The following is a 21,825-nucleotide window of genomic DNA, read 5'->3' as shown; positions in this document are numbered from 1 at the left end:
TCCCCGCAGGGCTCCCGCCACCCCTCAGATTGTGCCCGACTTCTTCAGACAGCCGGCTACCTCGTCACGAAGAAAGCGCTCTGCAGCTGCACCTACACCTACACCGCGCGAAACCTGCAGTTCCCCCCCAATCTGGTTTCTTGCCCAGGCTCCTGCCCACTGTGCAGTGATTGACGGACCTGGCCGGCCCGATCTGCCCGCGTCAAAAACAAACCTCAAGCCTAACTTTGAAACGCTCCCCCAGCTCAGCCCCCGCCTCTTCCTTCTCGGGCCCGCCGCGTCCCGGTTCCAGCCCCTCAGTCTCCGGCAGGCGTGTGAGGGCCGGAGCGCCCGAGCCCCTGGTCCGGGGCCTGCGGGGGGCTGGAGACAAAGAGGCTGTGGCGCCGCGGCGGCCGCCAGGACCGTCCCCTCGGGGACAGCTCCACGCCCCGCTCCCCACCCCCCCACCCCCGCCACCCCGCTCGCGCGCTGCAGCCGCCTCGCCTCACCCGCGGCTCCAGAGTCTGGTCTCCCGCGCCCGCCGCTTGCAGCTGCCCGATGAACAATGGCAGAAGAAGACGCCGGCGTCCGAGGATCGGGCCCTCAGCGACTCGCTGGCCCGCCGGCTGCAGGCGGATTGACTGACTGACTAACCCACCAGCGGAGGGAGGGAGCAAGCGAGCAAGCCGGAGTCTCCGCCGCGCGCCCTCCCGCCTTCCCCCGGCGAGGCGAGGCCGGCCCGGCCCGCAGCCAGCTCGCCCGCTAGCGCGCGCCCCTCCCCCTCTGGTCGCCACAACATTGTAGTAAATTTCTATTGGAGAGCGCCGGAGGGAAGGAGGGGGCCGGGCCCGCGGCCCGTCAACCCATTGGCTAAGGCCAAGTTCTGGCTCCTAGGGTTCCCTACTCCCCCAGGAGGGTAAGGAATGGGGAGGGGAGAAAAAAAGAGGGGAAAAGGCAAGGGGCTGGTGGCGTATGCGCACGCGCACGTCGAACCTGCTCTAGAGTCCGGGTGTACCCGGCCCCTGCAGCACCCACGTGCGGAATGAGGCAGCCACTGCCCAGAATGAAGGTGAGGCCCTTCCATCCCGAGGAGGGCCAGGTAAGAGGTCGAGATTTGAAAAACTCAGGGAAATCTGAGGTTGCTGCCAGGCTACTCCAGCTGATTGCCCCCTAATGCACCTGATAACCTTGGTTAAGTCACTCAGCTTTTTTAGGCCTCAGTTTCCTCTTCTAGTAACTTGACCATCTCGAGATGGCCATTCAAACCCTGACGTTCGATTAGACTTGACCTCTCCTGGAAGCTATGTAAGGCCTGAAATGGATGCTGAGTGTTGTGGCCAAGTCAAGATTTCAGCTGTCTTCTGTGTTTAAGGATTTCCTAATTCTGCCGTGGCGCCCTCACAATCATCAAAAAAAAGAAAAAAGAAAAGAAAACCTAGCTGAACCTAGGGTTGCTCTGGCAATTGCCTTACGTGCCTTTATTTCCTTTCAGAAGTTTCAGAGCTCCCTGACTCCACATTCCCTGCCAGGTTGGTTTCTGAACAGGCTGGGACCCCACAGAGCAGAAAGAAGACTGTTTTAAGCATGGTCACTATAGAGTAAGACAGGTTCTCCTATTCTCATTTTAGAGAAGAAGAAACCCAAGCAGAGAGGCTTAGACGTGCCAGGATAATGTGATATCAAAGCCAGTTCTATGGTCTCTTGGTATCTAATCACAGCCCTCTCAAATCTCAGCTCAGCCTCTAGAAACCAACTACCTACGTTCATTTCTCAAACTCCAGCTCTCCCTAATTGTTTAGCTTTCTCTGTATCTGTTCCAGACTCCATAAAGGAGGATAATAAAAATTTCTACCTCATAAGAGTTATTGTAGGAATTAAATAAGTTAAAATATGTAAAGGTCTTAGAACAGCACCTAGTTCATAGTAAGAGCTACATAAGTGTTAATTATTACTGCTATTTGGAGACAAAAATATGGACTGAGAGGTGTGGTGCTGGCTAACATAATATATTTGTTAAGCACTCAATTGTTCTCAGCACTGAACTGAGCACATTATATGAATTATCTGCTTGAAACATCCTGACAACCCCTAGAAGACCACCTGACTACCCTAAAACTACCTCCACTCACAATCCCTTGCCCTGCTTTAATTTTGCTTCATAGCACTTAGTTCTACCTGCCTCTACTATATATGTACTATTTGTTGTTCCTCTCAATAAATTGCTGTGATACAGACCCACTAGACTACAAGCTTCAGGAGGGCAGGGACTTTATCCCTCTTTTCCATCTCATAAACAAGTTATTTTATATATACGGAAGCTGAGGTTTATAAGGTCAGATGACTTGGCCAAGGTCACTCTGTGTACTAAGAGTGAAACACTTCTTTTTTTTTTTTTTTTTTGTATTTTTCTGAAGCTGGAAACGGGGAGGCAGTCAGACAGACTCCTGCATGCGCCCCACCGGGATCCACCCGGCACGCCCACCAGGGGGCGATGCTCTGCCCATCCCGGGTGTCCCTTTATTGCGACCAGAGCCACTCTAGTGCCTGAGGCAGAGGCCATGGAGCCATCCCCAGCGCCGGGGCCATCTTTGCTCCAGTGGAGCCTTGGCTGCGGGAGGGGAAGAGAGAGACAGAGAGGAAGGAGAGGGGGAGGGGTGGAGAAGCAGATGGACGCTTCTCTTGTGTGCCCTGGCTGGGAATCGAACCCGGGACTTTCGCACGCCAGGCCGACGCTCTACCACTGAGCCAACCGGCCAGGGCCGAAACACCTCTTCTTGAATACTCTTCTTGAATACTCTGGTCCCTTGTCTCAGGTCCTCCAGTTCAGCCATGTCTCTGACTGGGGAAGCTCTAGCCCTACCACCTCTGTGCCTCAGAGGCTTCCTACACCTAGACCTAGAAATCTGCTACCATGAAGGATAAATCCCAAAGATCAACCCCAAGATGGCTGACCACTACCACCAAATTCAGATTCATAAAAACCAATATTCTCGGTACCATGAAGTGCTAGGCAATGACACATCATACTAAAGAGGCTTGGTTGGATGCATAGAGTGCATAGTATTTATAAACTTCACCCTGAAAAAAAAGTAGGGTCTCAGGCTGGCAGAAAATAGCTAGACACAGGCAGTTATAAACCATTCTTTTTTTTTTTTTTTTTTTTTTTATTTATTTATTTATTTTTTTACAGAGACAGACAGAGAGTCAGAGAGAGGGATAGCCAGGGACAGACAGACGGGAACAAAGAGAGATGAGAAGCACCAATCATTAGTTTTTCGCTGAGACACCTTAGTTGTTCATTGATTGCTTTCTCATATGTGCCTTGACTGCAGGCCTTCAGCAGACCGAGTAACCCCTTGCTCAAGCCAGCGACCTTGGGTCCAAGCGGGTGAGCCTTGCTCCAACCAGATGAGCCCGTGCTCAAACTGGCGACCTCGGGGTCTCAAACCTGGGTCTTCTGCATCCCAGTCCGATGCCCTATCCACTGCGCCACCGCCTGGTCAGGCTATAAACCATTCTTAAATTCAGAGTGCCAAGCAACACTACACCAAGAATTGTTGGCACAGATTTTACGGGCTTTAGAATCTGAAAGACTTAAATTCTAGTCCTGGCTTTTAATTCTCAGCCTGAAGATGAAAGAGCTTTGTAAACTGTAAAGTACATAGCATCCACACAAAGGGGACTTTTTAAATTAATTAGTTCCTGCGTATAGTGGGGCCCACACATAATTGGGGGTACAGGTAGTAATGTTCAATCTGAAGGCAGAGAAACTACTCTTACTCAGATGTCCATCTATCCTCACAAAAGAGGCCTCCTGCAAGCCGGACATTGAGTCCCCACTTACCTTATAGAGGCTGCCATTGAGTATCAAAGTAAAGGTCTCAAGCACCATCTCTAAAGCTAATCACCGAGGCAGAAACTCAGCTCCCTGCCCTGCCTGCTCCACACTCACATCTGGGTGGCGGCTGTGCCGTGATCCAAACCCCAGGGTGGGGTCTCTAGGGGCCATCGCTAGCCCGCCTGCCAGCTGAGCCTGCCACTGTCTCCCCCATCACCCCTCCTGTTCCTTCCTAGGGAATACAGGCCCTGCTAGCTGCCTGTCAGCCCCCGGAGCAGTCAAGGCTACTAAGGAAAAAAAGAAAAAGAAAAAAAGACAGCGTGAAGGGGTCCTAATCCTTCCCCATTGCAAGCTGAGCTCCAGCAAAAGTAAATAAATACCAGCTGCATGGAGGAGGGTGAAATTAGATGGTGAAATTAGGTTGTGACCAGTGGGGAAAGCCAGGGAGGGTAGATGGGGCCTCCAACGACCTGGGAGAGATGAGATTGAAAGAAAGCGGGGAAAGAGTGGGGGCACAGTTGGAGTCCAAACCATTCCCAAATCTGGGACGTGAGCCGATTAGGGACACAGCTGGCCTGGCACCCCAAAGATAGGGCTCATGGAAAACATTTGTCTGTTGGAGGCGGAGAGTGGGGTGGCAAGAGATGAAGAGGGCTTTGAAAAGCTGTGCCCACCAGCAAAGTGTTCTGAACAGTCACTACTGAATAAACACCAATCCTGGAACCAAAGGTATATTAAGAGCAGAGCTCTCCATCCTGCTCATGGTCATAAAATTGCAATCATTTGAGACCTATTAAACACAAGTGATAAATCAAACAAGCTGTAACAGGATGGGAAAATTACTGTTCATATAGTGGTATGCCTTTTCTAGAGGATTTTTTTTCTAGTAGAAGGACTTGAATTGTTCATAGAAAATATATAGTTAAATTAAGAAAATTACGATCACCATAAAGCCATCAGTCAGAAATAACCACCATCAATATTTTGGTGGGAGACTTCCCTTCAAGTACCTTTTCTTACAGCTATATTTTTGTGTGTGTGTATATATATGTTAAATGAAGTCACACAAAACTGTTGATTTTATAGGTTAAAAATAGTCAACTATCAGCAACTTTAATATGGTTCAACCTAATGCTCTTTGAAATTTAGATCATATTGTCTGGAACCAACATTTTTCACCTAACACTATGTTATGACATGACATTTGCATCACCATTCTCAACAGTATCCTGTTATATTATTATAATAAATGGATATATCATAATTTGGTTAAACCTAAATGTTGGACATTCAGGTTATTTCCCATTTTTTGCTCTTGTATGACACTTGAAAAACATCCTTTAATCTAAATCATACCCATGATTATTTTTCTAGGATGCATTGACTGTAGATTTTTTTTTAATTATAGCAAACAAGGCTGCCTATTCTGGTTGAGGTAAAGGCAAAAGGAATCAGATGCAATGAAAGTCTATTTGAAAACACAGAGCATGTCTTGACCTCTTTGACACATGCATTTTGCTTACAAAATTACATTAAGCTCTGTCTTAACGAGTTTTCTGTGCACAGTAAAAGCAAAAAAATAATGTAAGTAAAATAAATATATTGGAGTTGACAAGTATGTTCTTTCTGCTGTGGAGACACTCCAAAAAACAAGGAGCCAAAGGGAAGGAAGTTGAAACTATAAAAGAGGACCTGATGAATAGGTGCTAAGGTATTCCTTTAGGCCTCGAGATTTACAAAATGCTAGGACTGGTAGGACCTTAGAAATCATCAAGCACTGCCCTGGCCAGTTGGCTCAGTGGTAGAGCATCAGCCCAGCATGTGAATGTCCTGGGTTTGATTTCTGGTCAGGGCACACAGGAGAAGCACTCATCTAGCTTCTCCACCCCTACCCCCTCATTTCTCTCTCTCTATCTCTCTTTCTCTCCCCCTCCTACAGCCATGGCTCAATTAGAGCAAGTTGGCCCTGGGTGCTAAGGATGGCTCCATGGCCTCCACCTCAGGCATTAAGAAGACCTTGGTTGCTGAGCAACGGAGCATCTCCCTAGATGGGCAGAGCATCCCCCTTAGAGGGCTTGCCTGGTAGATCCCAGTCAGGGCACATGCAGAAGTCTGTCTCTGCCTCCCCTCCTCCCACTGAATAAAAAAGAAAAAGAAAAGAAAAAAAATCATCAAGCCCAAGCTACTAACTTTTAAACAGTTTTGAAAATGGGTCAAAAACTGGAAGGGACTTGTCCCAAGGTCATACAGGGCAAGGGTGTCAGAGCCTAAACTAAGATGCAAGTCTGCCAACCCCTGCTACAGGATTCTGTCCACTGCCTTCCTCTAAGTTCAGCTACATTTCCCTTCCAAAGCTGGAGGCCAGACTAAATTCTACAGCCATAAAACCTAGGAATGTCTGAGCTGGAAGGGAATTTAGAGATAATTTCTTATTTAAAAATGACAGCTATATTTACCAGGTGTTTACTATGTGCCTGGCACATACTAAGTACTTTATATGCATTATTGCATCCAGTCTTATAGTAACCCTGCAAGATATTATTAGCTTCAATTACAGTTAAAGAAACTATAGCCTAGAAATGTTAGGTGATTTGCCTAAAGTCACACAGCTTAAACTAGGTCTGTGTGATGCCACTGTCCTCTGCTCTACTCTGCTCTCACACCACTCTCAGGGTAGCAGTCTGGAAATGATAAGAATGAGCAACATCAACATCTGTCCCAAGACCCCAAGGAAAGGCTGCTGTGACTGCTTCTGATTGTAGCCCTGAGACATTCAAGGAGGGACCCAAAGATCTGGCCTCCCATGACCCTCCCAACCACCTTCTCTCACCAGCTGGAGTGTACCTAATGACCCTGATCCAGCAAAGCCTACAGCTCACTCAAGCTTACCCCACTAATTCTCTCCGCCTAGGGCAGGGAAACCTCTAGGCTAGCGAATTTCTCAAGAAACACAGGACAGGCTCAGTGTCATCAGCTAGTTGAGCCCCTTCTAAAACTGGTGAAGTCAGTCTGGCCCACCCCTCACCTTGGAGAGGGCAGAGAAGGAGCTATAGGGAAGCAGGGGGAATTCAGAACCCAGAAATGGCCCAGGTTGGATATGCTCCACCATCCTCCAAAGCTGCTGTGGCAGGACAGTCCCTGAGTTGCCTGTGTAGCATTTAGCTTGTCTTAATTTCTAAGCCTTCCCGAGACTGGGAGGGTTTCAGTGGAGAAGCAAGAGATGAATGACTACAAATAACTTCCAGCCTCAGCTCTGCCAAAAGTTCACCGTGTGACTCCAGGCAAGTCACTTAGCCTATGTCTTAGTCAGCTCGGGCTTCCCATAACAAAATACCATAGACTAAGTGGCTTAAGCAACAGAAATTTACTTTCTCGCAGTTCTGAAGGCTGGCAGTCTGAGATGAGGGTGGCAACCCCTGGTCAGGTTCTGGTGAAGGCTCTCTTCCTGGCTTACAGGCAGCTGCCTCCCTGGGTCCTTACATGGCAGACAGTGTGAGCTCCTGGTGTCTCTTCTTCTAAGGGCTCCTCCCTCATGTCCTCATCTAACCCTAATTGCCTCTCTAATGCTCTATCTCCAAATACCAACACATTGGGGGTTAAGGCCTCAATATATGAATTGGGGGGGGGACACATAAACATTCAGTCCAAACACCCTCTCTGGGCTCCCATATCCTCACCAAACGGAGGTGGCAGTGCCTACCCAGGATGTCATACAGGGTAGCAAGTATGGACAAATTATGTGAGGGGTGAAAAAATTCTAAAATTATGAAACCCACACCTGCACTGCATGTGATTTTTATTTTTTATTTTTATTTTTATTCTGCTGTCAACTAAGCCAAAAAAAATGCTTCAATCCCAAGGCAAAAGCTTCCCTGGAAGTGAGGACACTCTGGTACCCCCTTTCTTCATCCAACAAACATTTATTGAGCACCTCCTTTGTGTAGGCACTGGGGATCACAGAATGAATGAGATCATTCCAGTAGCCATAAGAATAATTCTCATCATCCCATATATGGGTAAAAAGAACATGGGCTTTTGAGGCAAGCCAACATGGGTTCAAATCAAAGCTTCACCATTGAGATACTATGTGAGTTCAGTCAAATCACTTTCTCTCTCTTTCTTACCTATAAAATGGGGATGACATGGGCCAACCACTGTATTAAGTAATCCTTTATATACAACATGTCACTGAACCTTTACAACAGCCCTTGGAAGAAGGTATGACTGTAATTCTCATTTTACAGATGAGAAAGTAGGGTCTGAGAAAAGAGAAAAACTTACCCAAGATCACCCGCATAGTAAGTGTCAAGAGTTAGGATTTAAACCTACATCTGCCTGGCTTAATTGCTAGTATCCTCTTACATTTATAGATTACCTGCATTTCCATGAGGGTAATTACAATACCAGCAAAGATGTATAGAGCACTCACTAAGTGCCTAGGTACTTGACCTGCATTCTCTTATTTAGCTCTCACAATAACCTTATGGAGAGGGTACTCTTTTAACCTTATTTTATAGCTTTGGGAACTGACGTCAGAGAAGGGAAGCAATGTGCCCAATGTCACTCATCTAGAAAGGGATATAGCGGGGAAGCCAGGTGTGTCTGACTCCAGAGCTCTATCCTTTGCCCACTACACTATCTTGCCTTTCTTTTGCAGTGAAGCCAAGCAAGTGCCTTTATCTCTATTTGACAAATGAAAAGGCTGAGGCCCAGCAAGAGGTAATGATGTATGTACGGAGGGTGACCCAACAACTCAGCAGCTAAGCAGGGACTTGAACCAGGCTTCTGAGTCTTAAACCCAGGATTATTCCCTCCACCCGTACTACCTGATTCCTGAGCATCAGAAAATGCCCCTGTCTGCTGGACATTGGGAAACCCTATATCTCGCACCCCTATATAGTGAGCCCCTTTTATGTAGAAGTCCCTATGTATATTGGCCAGGCATGGAGAGCCAAGTGCGTGGGGAAGAAACTGCAGAATACTGCCTGGGGAATACAGCAGTTGAGCTGGTTACCCAAGTGCCCCTAGCTGGGGGCACCTCTATCTTGGTCTCCCTAAGCCATCGACCCTGGTAAGGGGGCACTTACAGAGGAAGCTGCCCCGGGCCTGGGACCCAGTGGCTGGCACAACTCTCTGCAGTGATTTCTGCTGAAAAACAAAAGCTGGAGCCTCTGAGCCTAAGTGCTAATTACCAATAATGACATAATAACTATTGTGGGCCCAACAGCCAGACAGCCTCAACTAGAAATACTGCATAGCTCAGGCACAAAAGATTTGGGCACTCTAACTGAAACTGATGCCCTGGCAGAAAATGTTAGAAGCAAAAGAGCTTCAGGGTTGACCCAGCCAGAGTACTAGCTAAGAAATGGAGAGGATGATGACCACTCTTACAATCATTTATTGAGAACCTACTGTGTGCTCAGCATAGTGCTAGACCCAGAGAAAAAAGGCTTTATTTTATTATTTCATTAATTCACTCAACAAATATTTACTGAGCACCTGCTATGAGCCACACACTGTTCTAAGTACAGGGACTATAACACTGAACAAGACAGATAAAAATCACTGTTATCTCTGAGTTCACATTGCAGTTAGGGGAGGCAAACAATAAACAAATATTCAATAAACTATAACATGCCAAAAAGGGATAAGAGCTATGGGAAAAATAAGCCAGGATGGAGGATAAAGAGTGTTAGTGCTGCAGCTGGAGAGGGTATTACAATGTTAAATAGGATAGTCAGAAAAGGCTTTAATGAGAAGGGGGCAAAAACAAAAGAATTAAGACGAGAAAACAGTCACGAAAGTACTATTTGGAGGTAGAGTGATCCAGGCCAAAGGACCAGCAAGTGCAAAGGTCCTGGGGTGCACCTGATGTGTTCAAGGTCTTGCCTGAAATCATACCTCCAGTCATTAACAGAACTGGGAGAGAAAAGGAATCAGAAGAACTGATTACCCACTGTGAACTTGAACTCTCTTAAGCCTTAGAACAATTCTGGAGGTAAGAATTATGCTCACTAGTCTCACCATTTTACAGAGGGAGTGAAACCCAAAGAAGAGAAGTAACTGATCCCACACCAAACAGCTAGAATAGGCAGGTCTATTGAACTCCAGCTTTCCCCAGCCTCCCAGCTCCTCTTCTCTGTGTCCTATCTATCCAAATCCAAAATATTTGTTGAGTGAATAAATGAATAACCAATGAATCCTGCACATGTCTCAAACCCTACCTTCTCAACAAACCTTTTTCTGACTGGCCTTGACTAATTTCTTCTTTTTAAAAAAAAAAGTTTTATTTTTTATTTATTCTAGAGAGAGAGAGGAAGAGAGAAAGAGAGGGCAGAAGCATCAACTTGTAGTTGTTTTCACTTTAGTTGTGCATGGATTGCTTCTCGTATGTGCCTTGATGGGGCTGAACAAGGGTCCCCTTGCTCAAGTCATCAACCTTGGGCTTTTCTTGCCAGCGACCTTTAGGCTCAAGCTGGCAAGCTTTGGGATCGTGTGGACGATCCCCCGCTCAAGCCAGTGATCTCACACTGAGGAGCCCACACTCGGAGACAGCAAGCTCAAGGTTTCAAATCAGTAACCTCAGTGTTCCGAATAGATAGATGCTTTATCCACTGTGCCACGTTTTTGTTTTTGTTTTTAATTTATTGATTTGAGAGAAATAAGAAAGGAGAGCAATAGAGAGAAAAGAACATCACTATTCCTGCATGTGCCCCAACCAGTGATGGAACCAGCAACCTCTGAGCTTCAGGAGGATGTTTGAACCAACTGAGCTATCCGGCCAGGGCTATTTTTCCCACTTTATAAGTAAAAAAACTAAAGCTCACTGAGGCAAAACAACATGCTAGAGGTCCCCCCAGCTGGCAAGTGGTGAGATTGGGATTTAAATTGAGTTCTGTCGGCTCCCAAATCCCTTCTTTTAATCCTATAATATTTAATAGGAACCTCTGACATCAGTCCACCCCTTCCTTCTGTAAATCAAACTGAGAGTCTCCGAGAGGGCAGGAAAAGCTGGGGCCGGGGGCGAAGCCCTCCAGCCCCGGTCTGGTGCTCCTTCCACTCTACCACATTTTGGGCTGGGGACCAGGTTTCCTCGTTTAGGCCTATTTCACAGGCTTTGCAAAAGTCTTAGTGTTGCCTAACCAGGCGGTGGCGCAGTGGATAGAGCGTCGGACTGGAATGCAGAGGACCCAGGTTCAAGACCCCGAGGTCGCCAGCTTGAGCGTGGGCTCATCTGGTTTGAGCAAACCTCACCAGCTTGGACCCAAGGTCGCTGGCTCCAGCAAGGGGTTACTCAGTCTGCTGAAGGCCCGCGGTCAAGGCACATATGAGAAAGCAATCAATGAACAACTAAGGTGTTGCAACAAAGAATTGATGCTTCTCATCTCTCTCCCTTCCTGTCTGTCTATCCCTCTATCCCTCTCTCTGACTCACTCTGTCTCTGTAAAAAAAAAAAAAAAAAAAAGTCTTAGTGTTGTCCTAGCTCCCTGAAGATTGTCTCGGGGAGCTCATAGTCCACCTCTGCTCCCTTAGCCCAGGTGTGGGTGACACAGGGCCCTTCCAACTCTACTTTTCCAAAGTGCTTGCAGTGGCATTTGATCAGAGAAGTCTGCAGAAGAAAAACTGTCCTCGTGTGGCTTCTGGAAGAGAGACCATGAAGGTCTGGAGCCAGGAGGGCAGAGATCGTCTGGGGCAGGGGCCCAAATCAGACCGAGGGTGAGGCTAGAGTGTTCAGGCCAACAAGGAGAGGGGGAAGGGGTGGTGGTGGTGCTGAGCCTCTCACTTTAAAACTGGTTTACTGGGTATCATTTGTTCAACAGGAAACTGTATCAAAATTTCAAGTCCCTAGACGGGAAAGAGGTAGGGCAGAGAAGGTTCTTAGAGGCAGCAGTTACAAAAGCAGTAACACTAGCTACCTACCATTAAGGACTCACAGTACTGATTGCTTTATCTCCATTATCGCCAAGCCTCACAGTAAAATCAGCCCCTTCTACAACAGAGAAAACTGAGACTCAGAGAAGTACAGTGACAGCCAAGGTCAGTCATCACACTACACCCATTCATGGGATGCTGCCGAAAAGGGTCCAGAGACCTAAGTTCCTGCTGCCTGACCTCGTGCCATTAGCTGCCTGCTCGGATTTGAGGTCCTGCATCTGCACCTAAAGGGACTTGGTCGCCAGCCTCTGCGGTAGGATCCAGAAGGTTCAGGGGCCCAGTTCTGCCCAGACTCTGGGGCCTCCCACAGACGCAGGACATCACACTTGCTCTTCTCCCAATCACGGAGAAAAAAAGGCCTGATTACTGGCTTCCAGGAGAAAAAAATAAAACTATATTTTTTCCCAAGCATTTGTCCCTTTTTCAAGGCTGCTGCTGGCTTTGGCCTCTAGCCAGGGAGACACTTCTAGGGTGAGGAGTTGGTAGGAGCCCAGGCCTCAAGACAGAGTGTCCTTGGGCCTGAGGCCAAGGGGAGCAAGGGGCAGGAGGGGGCCGGCTGGCAGTGGGCCAGGCCCCCTCTGGAGATTTGGGCTTGTTTCTTAATCCTTTCCTTCCTTTGTTGGCCAGATCAGGCTGCCAGGAGAGGCAGGGGAAGCTGTGGGTGGGAGTAAGGGGGCAGAGCAGTCCAATTCATGCTGATATAATCCTTTTTATGGGTGTCCATTACATGTGCGAGGCCATTAGTGGGGATTACCTCGTTGAAGCCTCCACCCTGCCCTGTGAGCATGGCCTGCTGTCCCCATTTCACTGAGGTGGAAATTAAGGTTCAGAGAGGACAAGTGACTGCGGGGCCACACTACTTAGGAGTGGCGGGCTGGTAAGGAACCCAGGTTGTTGACTCCTGGGAGAGGAGTGGGGATGAGAGAGGAAAAGGAGGGGGTGGGCAGGGTGGAAAGGGCCCCGGCGGTCTCAGTGAGAACAGGCAGCTGTGAGCATGCAGGGAAGAGACGGTAGCAAGTGACCATCTACAAAGTGACTATCTTCAAAGCCCTGCACGGTCTGGACCCTGCTACCCCCATCACCACCTACCTCTCCCTTTCTGCTCTGGCTGTACCAAACTACAGTATTTACATACCCTGAGCACGTTATTTGGGTCCAAACCTTCACACATGCTGTTCCCTGTGCCTAGAAATTTGTTCCTTCCACTACCCACCTAGGGAGCTCATATTCACCCTCCAAATTCTAGCTTAGCTTTCTCTCCCCCCCCCCCAAAGCCTAGAAAGAGTGAACTACCCGCTCTGCTGGGCTTGCTCAGAAGTGCTTCATGTTCCCCAAGAAGTAAGAACCCTGAGTCATCTCTGTGCCCCCCATAACAAAGCAGCACAAGGCCAGTGTTCCATAAATGATTGTTGTCTCTAATTGCATTTTATCACTGCATTTTTGAGGCAGGCAAAACAGGTTTTCTTCGTTCTCAAGGTAAGGAAAAGGAAAGCAAGAGTGGGTGACTTTAGAGGTCACACAGACATTCAGTGACACTAGAAGCACTAGACCCAGGGCTTCTCCGTACCACAAAGCCCCTGTCTGACCCCACCCCAAAGAGCAGTCCTGGCTGCCAAACCTGCCAGCATCACCACAAAGGACCCACAAGGCAGGAGTGGGTGCATGGGCTCTGGTGGCCAGAGGCCTTGTCCAGTGTCCAGCTCAGACAAAGATGCTACCTGGGGGAACGGAGGCAGAGGTGGCAAGGAGCAGAGAAGTGGATTTCCCCCACCCCAACCCAGCTCTGGTTCTTCCTCCCAGGTATGTCCCTTGGCCAGAGACCCTAGCAAGTCCCATAACCCTCCAAACGCCAAGATATCACTCTTACCTCTTTCCTCTCCTGCCTGCCCACTGCAGTCCATTATCACATTCTGCCTCCCAAACGGACCTCACCTCCCCACCCCTGCTCCCCATCCCAGGGCTCAATCCCTGCACCATACCCAGCATCTCTCACCTGGAGACTTGCCTCCACCCCTCCCCTCTCATCCGACCTCCACACCAACAAGTGATCCTCCCCCAATACATGCCTGCTTCTTATTCCATGAACTCCTCACTGCCTCTGGGTCAAGTCCCCTAGCTCTCCTGGGCCTGCCTCTCCAGCCCCAAGCCCCAAGTGCAGGTCATGGCTCTGTAGTTTGGCAAAACAGTTTTTACAACTTGGAGTGCCTTTTCTTCTGGTCTTTGCCTGAGAAGATATTCACAGTTCACAATTTAGTGCATCAGTCAAAGTTGGTGGTTTCTGTGTCTTTCCCCCCCAGAGCTAGACTCTTGAGTTCCCCGCGAGGCAGAGGGCAAGGACAACACAGAGTCATCTCTGTGTCCCATGCCCTATCACGGAATGGGCGTTAGTGAAAGCAGATAACTAAGTGACTAGATAACCTCCCAAGATGTCTCGCCCCTCCCTTCACCTTGCAGGTGCTTTTCAGAACCTGTCCGACAGGGTTGCTATCTTCCTGTCTCCAGCAGATCCCTCCCAGACTGGGTCTCCACTGTCCCAAGAGGGATATCTTTATAATCTCAAAATAGTACTCATAATTATAACTATAATAACAATAATTACTACCATCGATTACTCATCATGTGCCTCACATGCATTATTTAATCCTCACAAGAACTCTCCAGGTCCTGGCCAGGTAACTCAGTTGGTTAAAACATCGTCCCCATGTGCCAAGGTTGTAGATTTGATCCCCGGTAGAGCACATACAAAAATCAACCAATGAATGTTTAAATAAATGGAACAACAAATTGATCTCTCTCTCTCTCTCTCTCTCTTTAAATCAATAAATAAATTTTAAAAAATGTTTTTAAACTCTAAAAAAAAAAGGTAGGTAGATTTTTAAAATTATTACCATTTTACAGTTAAAGAAATGAAAGCTCCAAGAGGTTAAATATCTTGCTCAAGGTCACAAAATTAGTAAACAATAGATACAGGATTCAAAGCCATGTCTGTCTGACTCAACCACTATGGTGTCCAGCTTTCTCCTGCTTTCTGTTGTCTTCTCTCTTCCAAAGTCTTAAAGTCGCAGGCCTGGGAGGAGGTACTCTGCGTGTGTGTGTGCGTGTGTGTGCGTGTGTGCGTGTGTGTGCGTGTGTGTACACATTCATTCAGAAAACAGTTCAGTAGTTCCCACTGACCCTGTGCTGGCACTGGAGACGAACAAAGATGAGTCAAATAGTCTCTGTCTCCTTGGGGGAGATGAGAAAGCTTCACACTAAGAATTTGGGCTTTAAGTTGAACAGACTTGTGTCTGAGCCCCAGCTCCATCCCTAAATAACTATGTGATTCTGGGTAACTCCCTGATTTACTCAGCACCAGCTCCCTCATCCATAAAGTAGAGTCATAATGCCTGGGTCACTGGGAGGACTAGATGAGATCCTGTATCTAAAATAGTATAAACAACAAGCCCAGCATATAAGAAATGGCAATAATACATATGATGCCTAGAGATTCTCCAGATCCCTAGGCTGAGATGGGATGTAATTATCCAGCCCCCCCCCCCCTCCATCCCAGACTCCTCAGCCAGACCCAAATAGTAATAGAAATGTTCATGTCTAAGCTACCCATTTGCTTATTAAATAACTCTTCAAAGCCTGACCTGTGGTGGCGCAGTGGATAAAGCGTCGACCTGGAAACGCTGAGGTCGCCGGTTCAAAACCCTGGGCTTGCCTGGTCAAGGCACATATGGGAGTTGATGCTTCCAGCTCCTCCCCCCTTCTCTCTCTGTTTCTCCTCTCTCTCTCTCTCTCTCTCTCTCTCTCTCTCTCTCTCTCTCTCCTCCCCTATAATGAATAAATAAAATCTTTCAAAAAAAAAACCCTGCTCTTAAAATAATAATAATAATAATTCTTCAAGGGAAATGTCCTTAATCTTATTTTATAGGTGAGACAACAGAGGCTGAGAGAAGATAGATTACTGAATCAAGTTACACAGCAAAAGAATGGCCAAACTGGGACTTCCACTCAGCTACTTCTACACGGGGCGGAGTCCAGCCCCTATCCCAGGGCCCCAGCCAGGCTGCTGAGGAGTCTGGGGCTGCTGACTCCTAGATTCCAGCCCCAGCTAGGTGAGAAGTTAAAAGTAGGAGAAAGGAGCCAAAAAGAGACACTCTACTTAGTCCCCTCCCAGAACGTGCCAAAGGCTGAGAGGAAACCAATAATTATCACACAGGGCCCTAGGCTGGGTACTCCCCCTTGGCTCTGTCCCATGTCCATGTGGGAGAGTGTTATGATATGCATGTCACAGATGAGGTCTCCAAGATTCAGAGAAGTTAATGACTTGTCTGAGGTCACACAGCTAAGAGAGTGGAAGTGCTGGGAGGCACAGTCCCTCCTCACCCCTCTCCCCTGCAGCCCCAGACCTCCCCAGCCGCCCTCTCTTCTGCTGAAACGTAGAGGCTGTGCCACTCCCTCCCCAGTTCTAAGCAAAGGCCCCGAGTCTAATTGCCTAGGCCTCTTTTTCTGCTGATTGATAGGCTTGGTGCTTGGCCCCAAGTTCAGTTCAGGGGACCCAGAGCTCACTTTACAAAACCCTGACCCCTAAGCCCAGGAACTCAAAGTCTAGTAAGCAGAGGGGAAACCCACATTCACAAGCCTCTGGGTACTTTATATCCATTAGCCATTTAATCCAACACAAAGCACATTGACAGGGCATAGTGACACTGACTGAATAAATAGGTTCATTCAGAAATATCCACTGAGCACCTACTATATGGCACTATATCTAGGTGCTGGGGATACAGCAGCAAGCAGATGAACAAAAATCCCTGCCTTCGTGGGGATTACACGAATAAAAGAACAAACATACCTGTGTCAGGCAGGTGTTAATATTCCCATTTTACAGATGAGAAACTGAGACGCAAACATCCACCCAGGTACAAATGGCAGAATAGGATTTTATTCCAGACCAGTCTGGCCCCAAAGACCTTTGCATTGTATCACATGACCCAAAATCACATTAGTGTGTTGACCATCTGGAGCAGGCATCCCCAAACTACGGCCCCCGCGGGCCGCATGCGGCCCCCTGAGGCCCTTTATCTGGCCCCACTGCACTTCCGGAAGGGGCACCTCTTTCATTGGTGGTCAGTGAGAGGAGCACTGTATGATGTGGCGGCCCTCCAACGGTCTGAGGGACAGTGAACTGGCCCCCTGTGTAAAAAGTTTGGGGACCCCTGACTGGAGTGAAGTCAGCTGGTGGTGGTAGGATCCTCGCTTTACAGAGTACTCTCTCTTAGCCCCTCCACCCCGACCCAACCGGACCCGACTGGACCCAACCGGACCCCTGGGCCTCCTTTACAACCTACAGAGGCTGCAGGGCCACAGGACATGCATTAGAATTGAGCCCACACCACAGTTTAAAGCCAACTCAGTACTCACCCAGAAGCAACCATCCGGGTCACGCAGCCAATCCGGGAGAAGCCATGGAGCCATCGCCACAGCGGCACATGGAAGCAAAGGACAATAGTGAGATCCAAGCACAACCAACAGGCAAGCTATTTGGGGCCCCTCGTCGGCCTGGGCCTGGGCCACAGGTGAAACTCTGCCCTCCCTCTGCTGCTGGGGCTCTGCTGGGGCAGATACTTTCTTAGTCAGCAATCTGATAATCTGATAATCCACGCTGAGCTCATCAGGCCTCCCAGGGCCCAGCCCACTGGAGGCAGCAGGATCCTTGTGGACAAATATTAACTGAGCACCTACTGTGTGCCAGGTGTTGGGGATAGCATATGAAGAAGACAGACATGGTCCCTGCCCTCATGGAGCCTACAGTGTAGGGAGTTGTGACTGAATTACAACTCTGATGAGTGCTTCAAGAAGGGAAGTTAGAACTTAGGTTCAAACCCTGGCCCTAGCCTGACCAGGCAGTGGCGCAGTGGATAGAGTGTAGGAGTGGGATGCAGAGGACCCGGGTTCGGGACCCCGAGGTTGCCAGCTTGAGCGCAGGCTCATCTGGTTTGAGCGAAAGCTCACCAGCTTAGACCCAAGCTCGCTAGCCCGAGCAAGGGGTTACTCAGTCTGCTGAAGGCCTGCGGTCAAGGCACATATGAGAAAGCAATCAATGAACAACTAAGGTGTCGCAACGAAAAACTGATGATTGATGCTTCTCATCTCTCTCCGTTCCTGTCTGTCTGTCCCTGTCTATCCCTCTCTCTGACTCTCTCTCTGTACCTGAAACCCCCCCCCAGCAAAAAAAAAAAACAAACCCTGGCCCTACCACCCACTAGCTTTGTGGCATTGGGCCCGTTTCTTAGCTTCTCTGTGCCTCAATTATTCATCTGTAAAATAGGGATAGCATTTATACCCACCTCCAGGGTTGTGAGGAATAAATGAGTGAATATATGTAAAACATTTTGCACAATGCTTGGCACACAGTAAATTGTCCACTAGTGTTAAGTGCTATTATTACAGGGAGCTGTAGGTTTGGGTGTTAGAGGGACCTAGTAGGGATGAGGCCACCACCTGCCTGATAAGGTAGGGATTAAAGGAGACAATGAGGTGAAGCTCTGGGCCCAGTGCCAGGCACATGGTAAGTATTCATTACATGGTGGTGGCATTCTTAGGGCTGTTCTCCACGCATTACCAGGGTAAAGCATCTCAGCAGAGGGGTTGTCAGAAGTGCCCTCTCCCCAAAAACACACACCCAGAACTGAACTAATCTCACCTGATTCTACAAATGCCTCAGCTCCTCTGACTTTCATAATAACCCAGGAAGTGGACAAAGGCAAAATTATTACTATTCCCATTTTACAGATGAGGACAGTGAGAAGGGACTCCTCTGTGTGTTTCTGGGAATGTCACTTCATTTCTCCAAGCCTAGTTAAGTGGTCAAGCCGAGATTCCAACTGGCATCTCCCTGGATTTTGTTCTCCAGGTTTTCCTCCTTGCTTTTTCCCCTCACGCTTTGCAAGAGGAGCTGCACAGCCCCAGACAAGCCCTTGAACCTCTCCAACCTCAGTCCCTTCATCTGAAATAGCTTTCAAACAGTAAGCGCAGGATCCAAGCTCGTCCTGACCCAAACTCTTTCTCCACGTACTCAGGCACTGCTACAGAAGCCCTGCCTCTTACCTTTTACCCCTTGTTGACTTAGCTTCAAACTATGGGCCAAGAAATGCCTGCACTCGTCCTCCTGGTTGGTTAGCTCAGTCAGAGTCTTGTCCCCAAACACCAAAGTTGTGGGTTCAATCTCTGGTCAGGGCACATATATGGGAAGCAACCAATGAAGGCACAACTAAGTGGAACATAAAATGAATGTTTCTCTCCCTCTCTGTGCCTCTCTAAAATCAATCAATTAAAAAAAATGCCTGCACTCAACTACTAAAATTCAAGTTTTATGGGTGGAGAAACTGAAGGCTGCTTTTCAATGCCCAGCTCTTGCCCCTGAGCAGTAGTCAAGTGCAGCTTGGCCTGGCCATCTGGGGAAACTTCCAGTGGGGCCCTGAGCCACAGGCTGCTCCCTCTGCTCCTTTCCCCCCATCACAGGCCCAGTAAGGGGTAGGCAATGTAAGGGCATAGATAAGGACAGTACCTGTAGGGTAGAAGGTTCCCCTTTTAGTGAGTCTGGGCTTTGAAGTAGGATATACCTAGGTTCAAATCCCAGCCCAGCCACTTCTTAGCTGTATGACTTCAGCTAAATCGATTCACCTCCATAAACTCCTGTAAAATAGGGATAATACCTATTCTCCCATGAGGTTGTAAGGATGACATTAGTTAATGCTGTGTATTAAAGACTTAGCAGAGAGTTCCATGCACAGCAAGTGTGGCTCTAGTTATGCTTAGAGAATGCAGGCCAAGAACAGGACCTGGGGGCCCATCACACTCGACCTTGCCCTTACCCCATTCTATTCTCTCTTTCTCCTGTGGGGTGAGGTAGGAGGTCAACCTAGTCCCAAAACAGATCCCGGAGACTACAGCAATGGGTGCCGGAGGACTCTGAGAGCCTCTAGGTTCATCTCCCTTTGTCATTTCACAGAAAGAGAAACTGAAACCCAGGGAGAAAAATGACTGGTCCACAGACTATGAGGAAGTGAAATCCTGCCCCCTTTAACAAACGTCACAACCTTAGGCCATGGGGAAGTTCTGAATGCCCCCGCCAAGGGGACTATCATTAAGATCCATTCTGCAAACCCCTAGCAACGCTCAGCCCACCATGACTTCTATGGTGAGCCCTTCATGGGTATCCTGTTCAGCTCTGTGGCTAGCAAACCTGTATATGACACACGGTAGATGTTCAAGAAAGGCTTAGGACATAACCCCATGAAGTTACTCTCCAGTTCCACAACATCACTCAGGCTCCTCCTCCAGGGGTTTCTCCTATATCTCCCTCCCTTTGTCACTCCCACCCTGGCCTCTGTGTCACCCTGCAGCCCCAGGTCCCATAAGCTGGGCCCGACCCCAGTCAGCAGAGCTGTGGGCCTCCAAAGGCCTGTACAGTGTCAGCACCTTCCCAGTGAGGCTGAGATGTTCCTGCCCAGCACAGCCAACCAGGCTCCTGGCCAGGATCCACTCTGCAGAGGGGATGCTGGCCCCGTCCTGCCAGGAGCCCCACCCCCACTGGTGTAGGGGGTGGGGCAGCCTAGGAGCCTCGGGATCTTCTATGGCACCTGGGGCTACAAGAGGGAGGCCAGCCCAGTCTAGGCCATTCAGGGATGAGTCGATCAGCAGACAGACGGGTGTGGACCTCCTTGCTTCACTGAGTATCACCCACACACCCAGGTGCTCCACCTGCAATCCCACATTGCTGAGACCTGGCAGGCCCTGCCAGACTCTCCTATGTACACAGAGGACACTTCAGGGCTTCCCCACTCCATTCCCTTTTTAAAACAACATCAGCCTGCTCCTAGACCAGCTACAATTCTGGTCACTGCACACTCATTACCTCATTTGATTCTGCTAATGCCTGTAAGATCTGGATTATTGACTAAGAAGGAACCTGGGACTCAGAGAGGTAAAATGACTCATGTAACAACATCACACAGCAAGGAAATGGCAGGGCTAGGATTTGAACCCAGCTCTGCTGCATGCAAAGCCTACAGGGCACAGGATGTCCCCTTCCCTCCTTTCTCTCCAATTCCTACAGCTTCTGGATTCCCTTCTTCCCAAAACATACCCTCCTCTACAAAGTCTCTCCTCTGCCATTCCTAGTCAGAATTAATCATTCCCACCTCATGACTGCTATAATGCCTTGTTTACATGTACCTGACAGCAGCAGGGTACAGGAATTATTTCACAGGTGTCTGTCTCTCTGACACACAGCAAGGACTTGAAGGCAGGGGGTAATTCCAGTAGGTGCTCCTTAGACCTGATAGTTTGTCATTTCTATCTCCACCATCCCCTTGCCCCCACGCAAAAGTCCTTTGGCCTCCTCCTGTTGATCTCCCCATCCCCAGCCTCCTGCCAAGACCAGCCCCCAGACCTGCAACTGGGGTGAAGTTGGGAAGCTTACTAAAACTTCAGGGACCCTGTGCCAGTGCTCTGGCCCTACCCTCTCCCGGTCTGTAGCTGAGGATCTGACCCTGACCTGACACCAAGCAACTCTCACAGGGACTCATAGCTGCCCTAAGTACCAGCCCCAGCCAGGCTCTCCCCAAGCCTTCTCCTTCTGGAGGAAAGGGCTCCAGAAAGAGAAGGGGCTGCCTTCAGTCTGCCACTCCCTCCCCAAGTGAAACTGTGGGCCTAGCAATATCCTTCCCGAACGAACTCTACCGGGATAGTCCTCCCCTCCCCCCTTCTGGAGCAAATTTGGGCTGGGGTTTGTCAGGAGAAGTCCTCACCTCCAATTTGTTGGAGGGGAGAACTGTTCTACCCCAAAGAGGTGGGTTCTGCCAGAAAGTGTAAGTTAGGGCGAGAAAACTGTAGGGGAAAAGCAGAGGACAGGGACAGGGAGAAACTGGGCTACAGAGAGATCAGAGATGAGAGACACACAGGGAATCGGGGAATAAGAGCAAGCAGGAATCTGAGACGATCAGAGACTTAGGAGAGACCAAAGACAGAGGGAAGTACCCTAGACCAAGCCTGGAAGGGAGTGTGTGGGGCAGGGATGG

The 21,825-nt window shown here is 48.8% G+C and overlaps 1 protein-coding gene across 15 annotated transcripts in view; it reads right to left on the bottom strand.

Moving 5' to 3' along the window:
* The window catches only part of EPB41 (erythrocyte membrane protein band 4.1), a 169,028-nt gene extending 151,686 nt beyond the window's left edge, over positions 1 to 17,342 (bottom strand). For 4 of the 15 annotated variants that reach the window (XM_066375641.1, XM_066375642.1, XM_066375647.1 and 1 more), the window contains exon 1: positions 17,165 to 17,340. In XM_066375641.1, coding sequence (XP_066231738.1) covers positions 17,165 to 17,178 — 14 coding nt within the window. In that variant the 5' untranslated portion in view covers positions 17,179 to 17,340. Of the gene's footprint in view, positions 1 to 488; positions 750 to 17,164 lie in introns of those variants that run through there. The other 11 variants (XM_066375643.1, XM_066375644.1, XM_066375640.1 and 8 more) reach the window with 6 other exon arrangements.
* Positions 17,343 to 21,825: the final 4,483 nt, after the last annotated feature.

Source organism: Saccopteryx leptura, chromosome 3, assembly GCF_036850995.1.
Source record: "Saccopteryx leptura isolate mSacLep1 chromosome 3, mSacLep1_pri_phased_curated, whole genome shotgun sequence".
Lineage (NCBI taxonomy): Eukaryota > Metazoa > Chordata > Mammalia > Chiroptera > Emballonuridae > Saccopteryx > Saccopteryx leptura.
The sequence above is the reverse complement of the archived record's forward strand: the minus strand, read 5'-3'. Positions and strand labels throughout refer to the sequence as shown.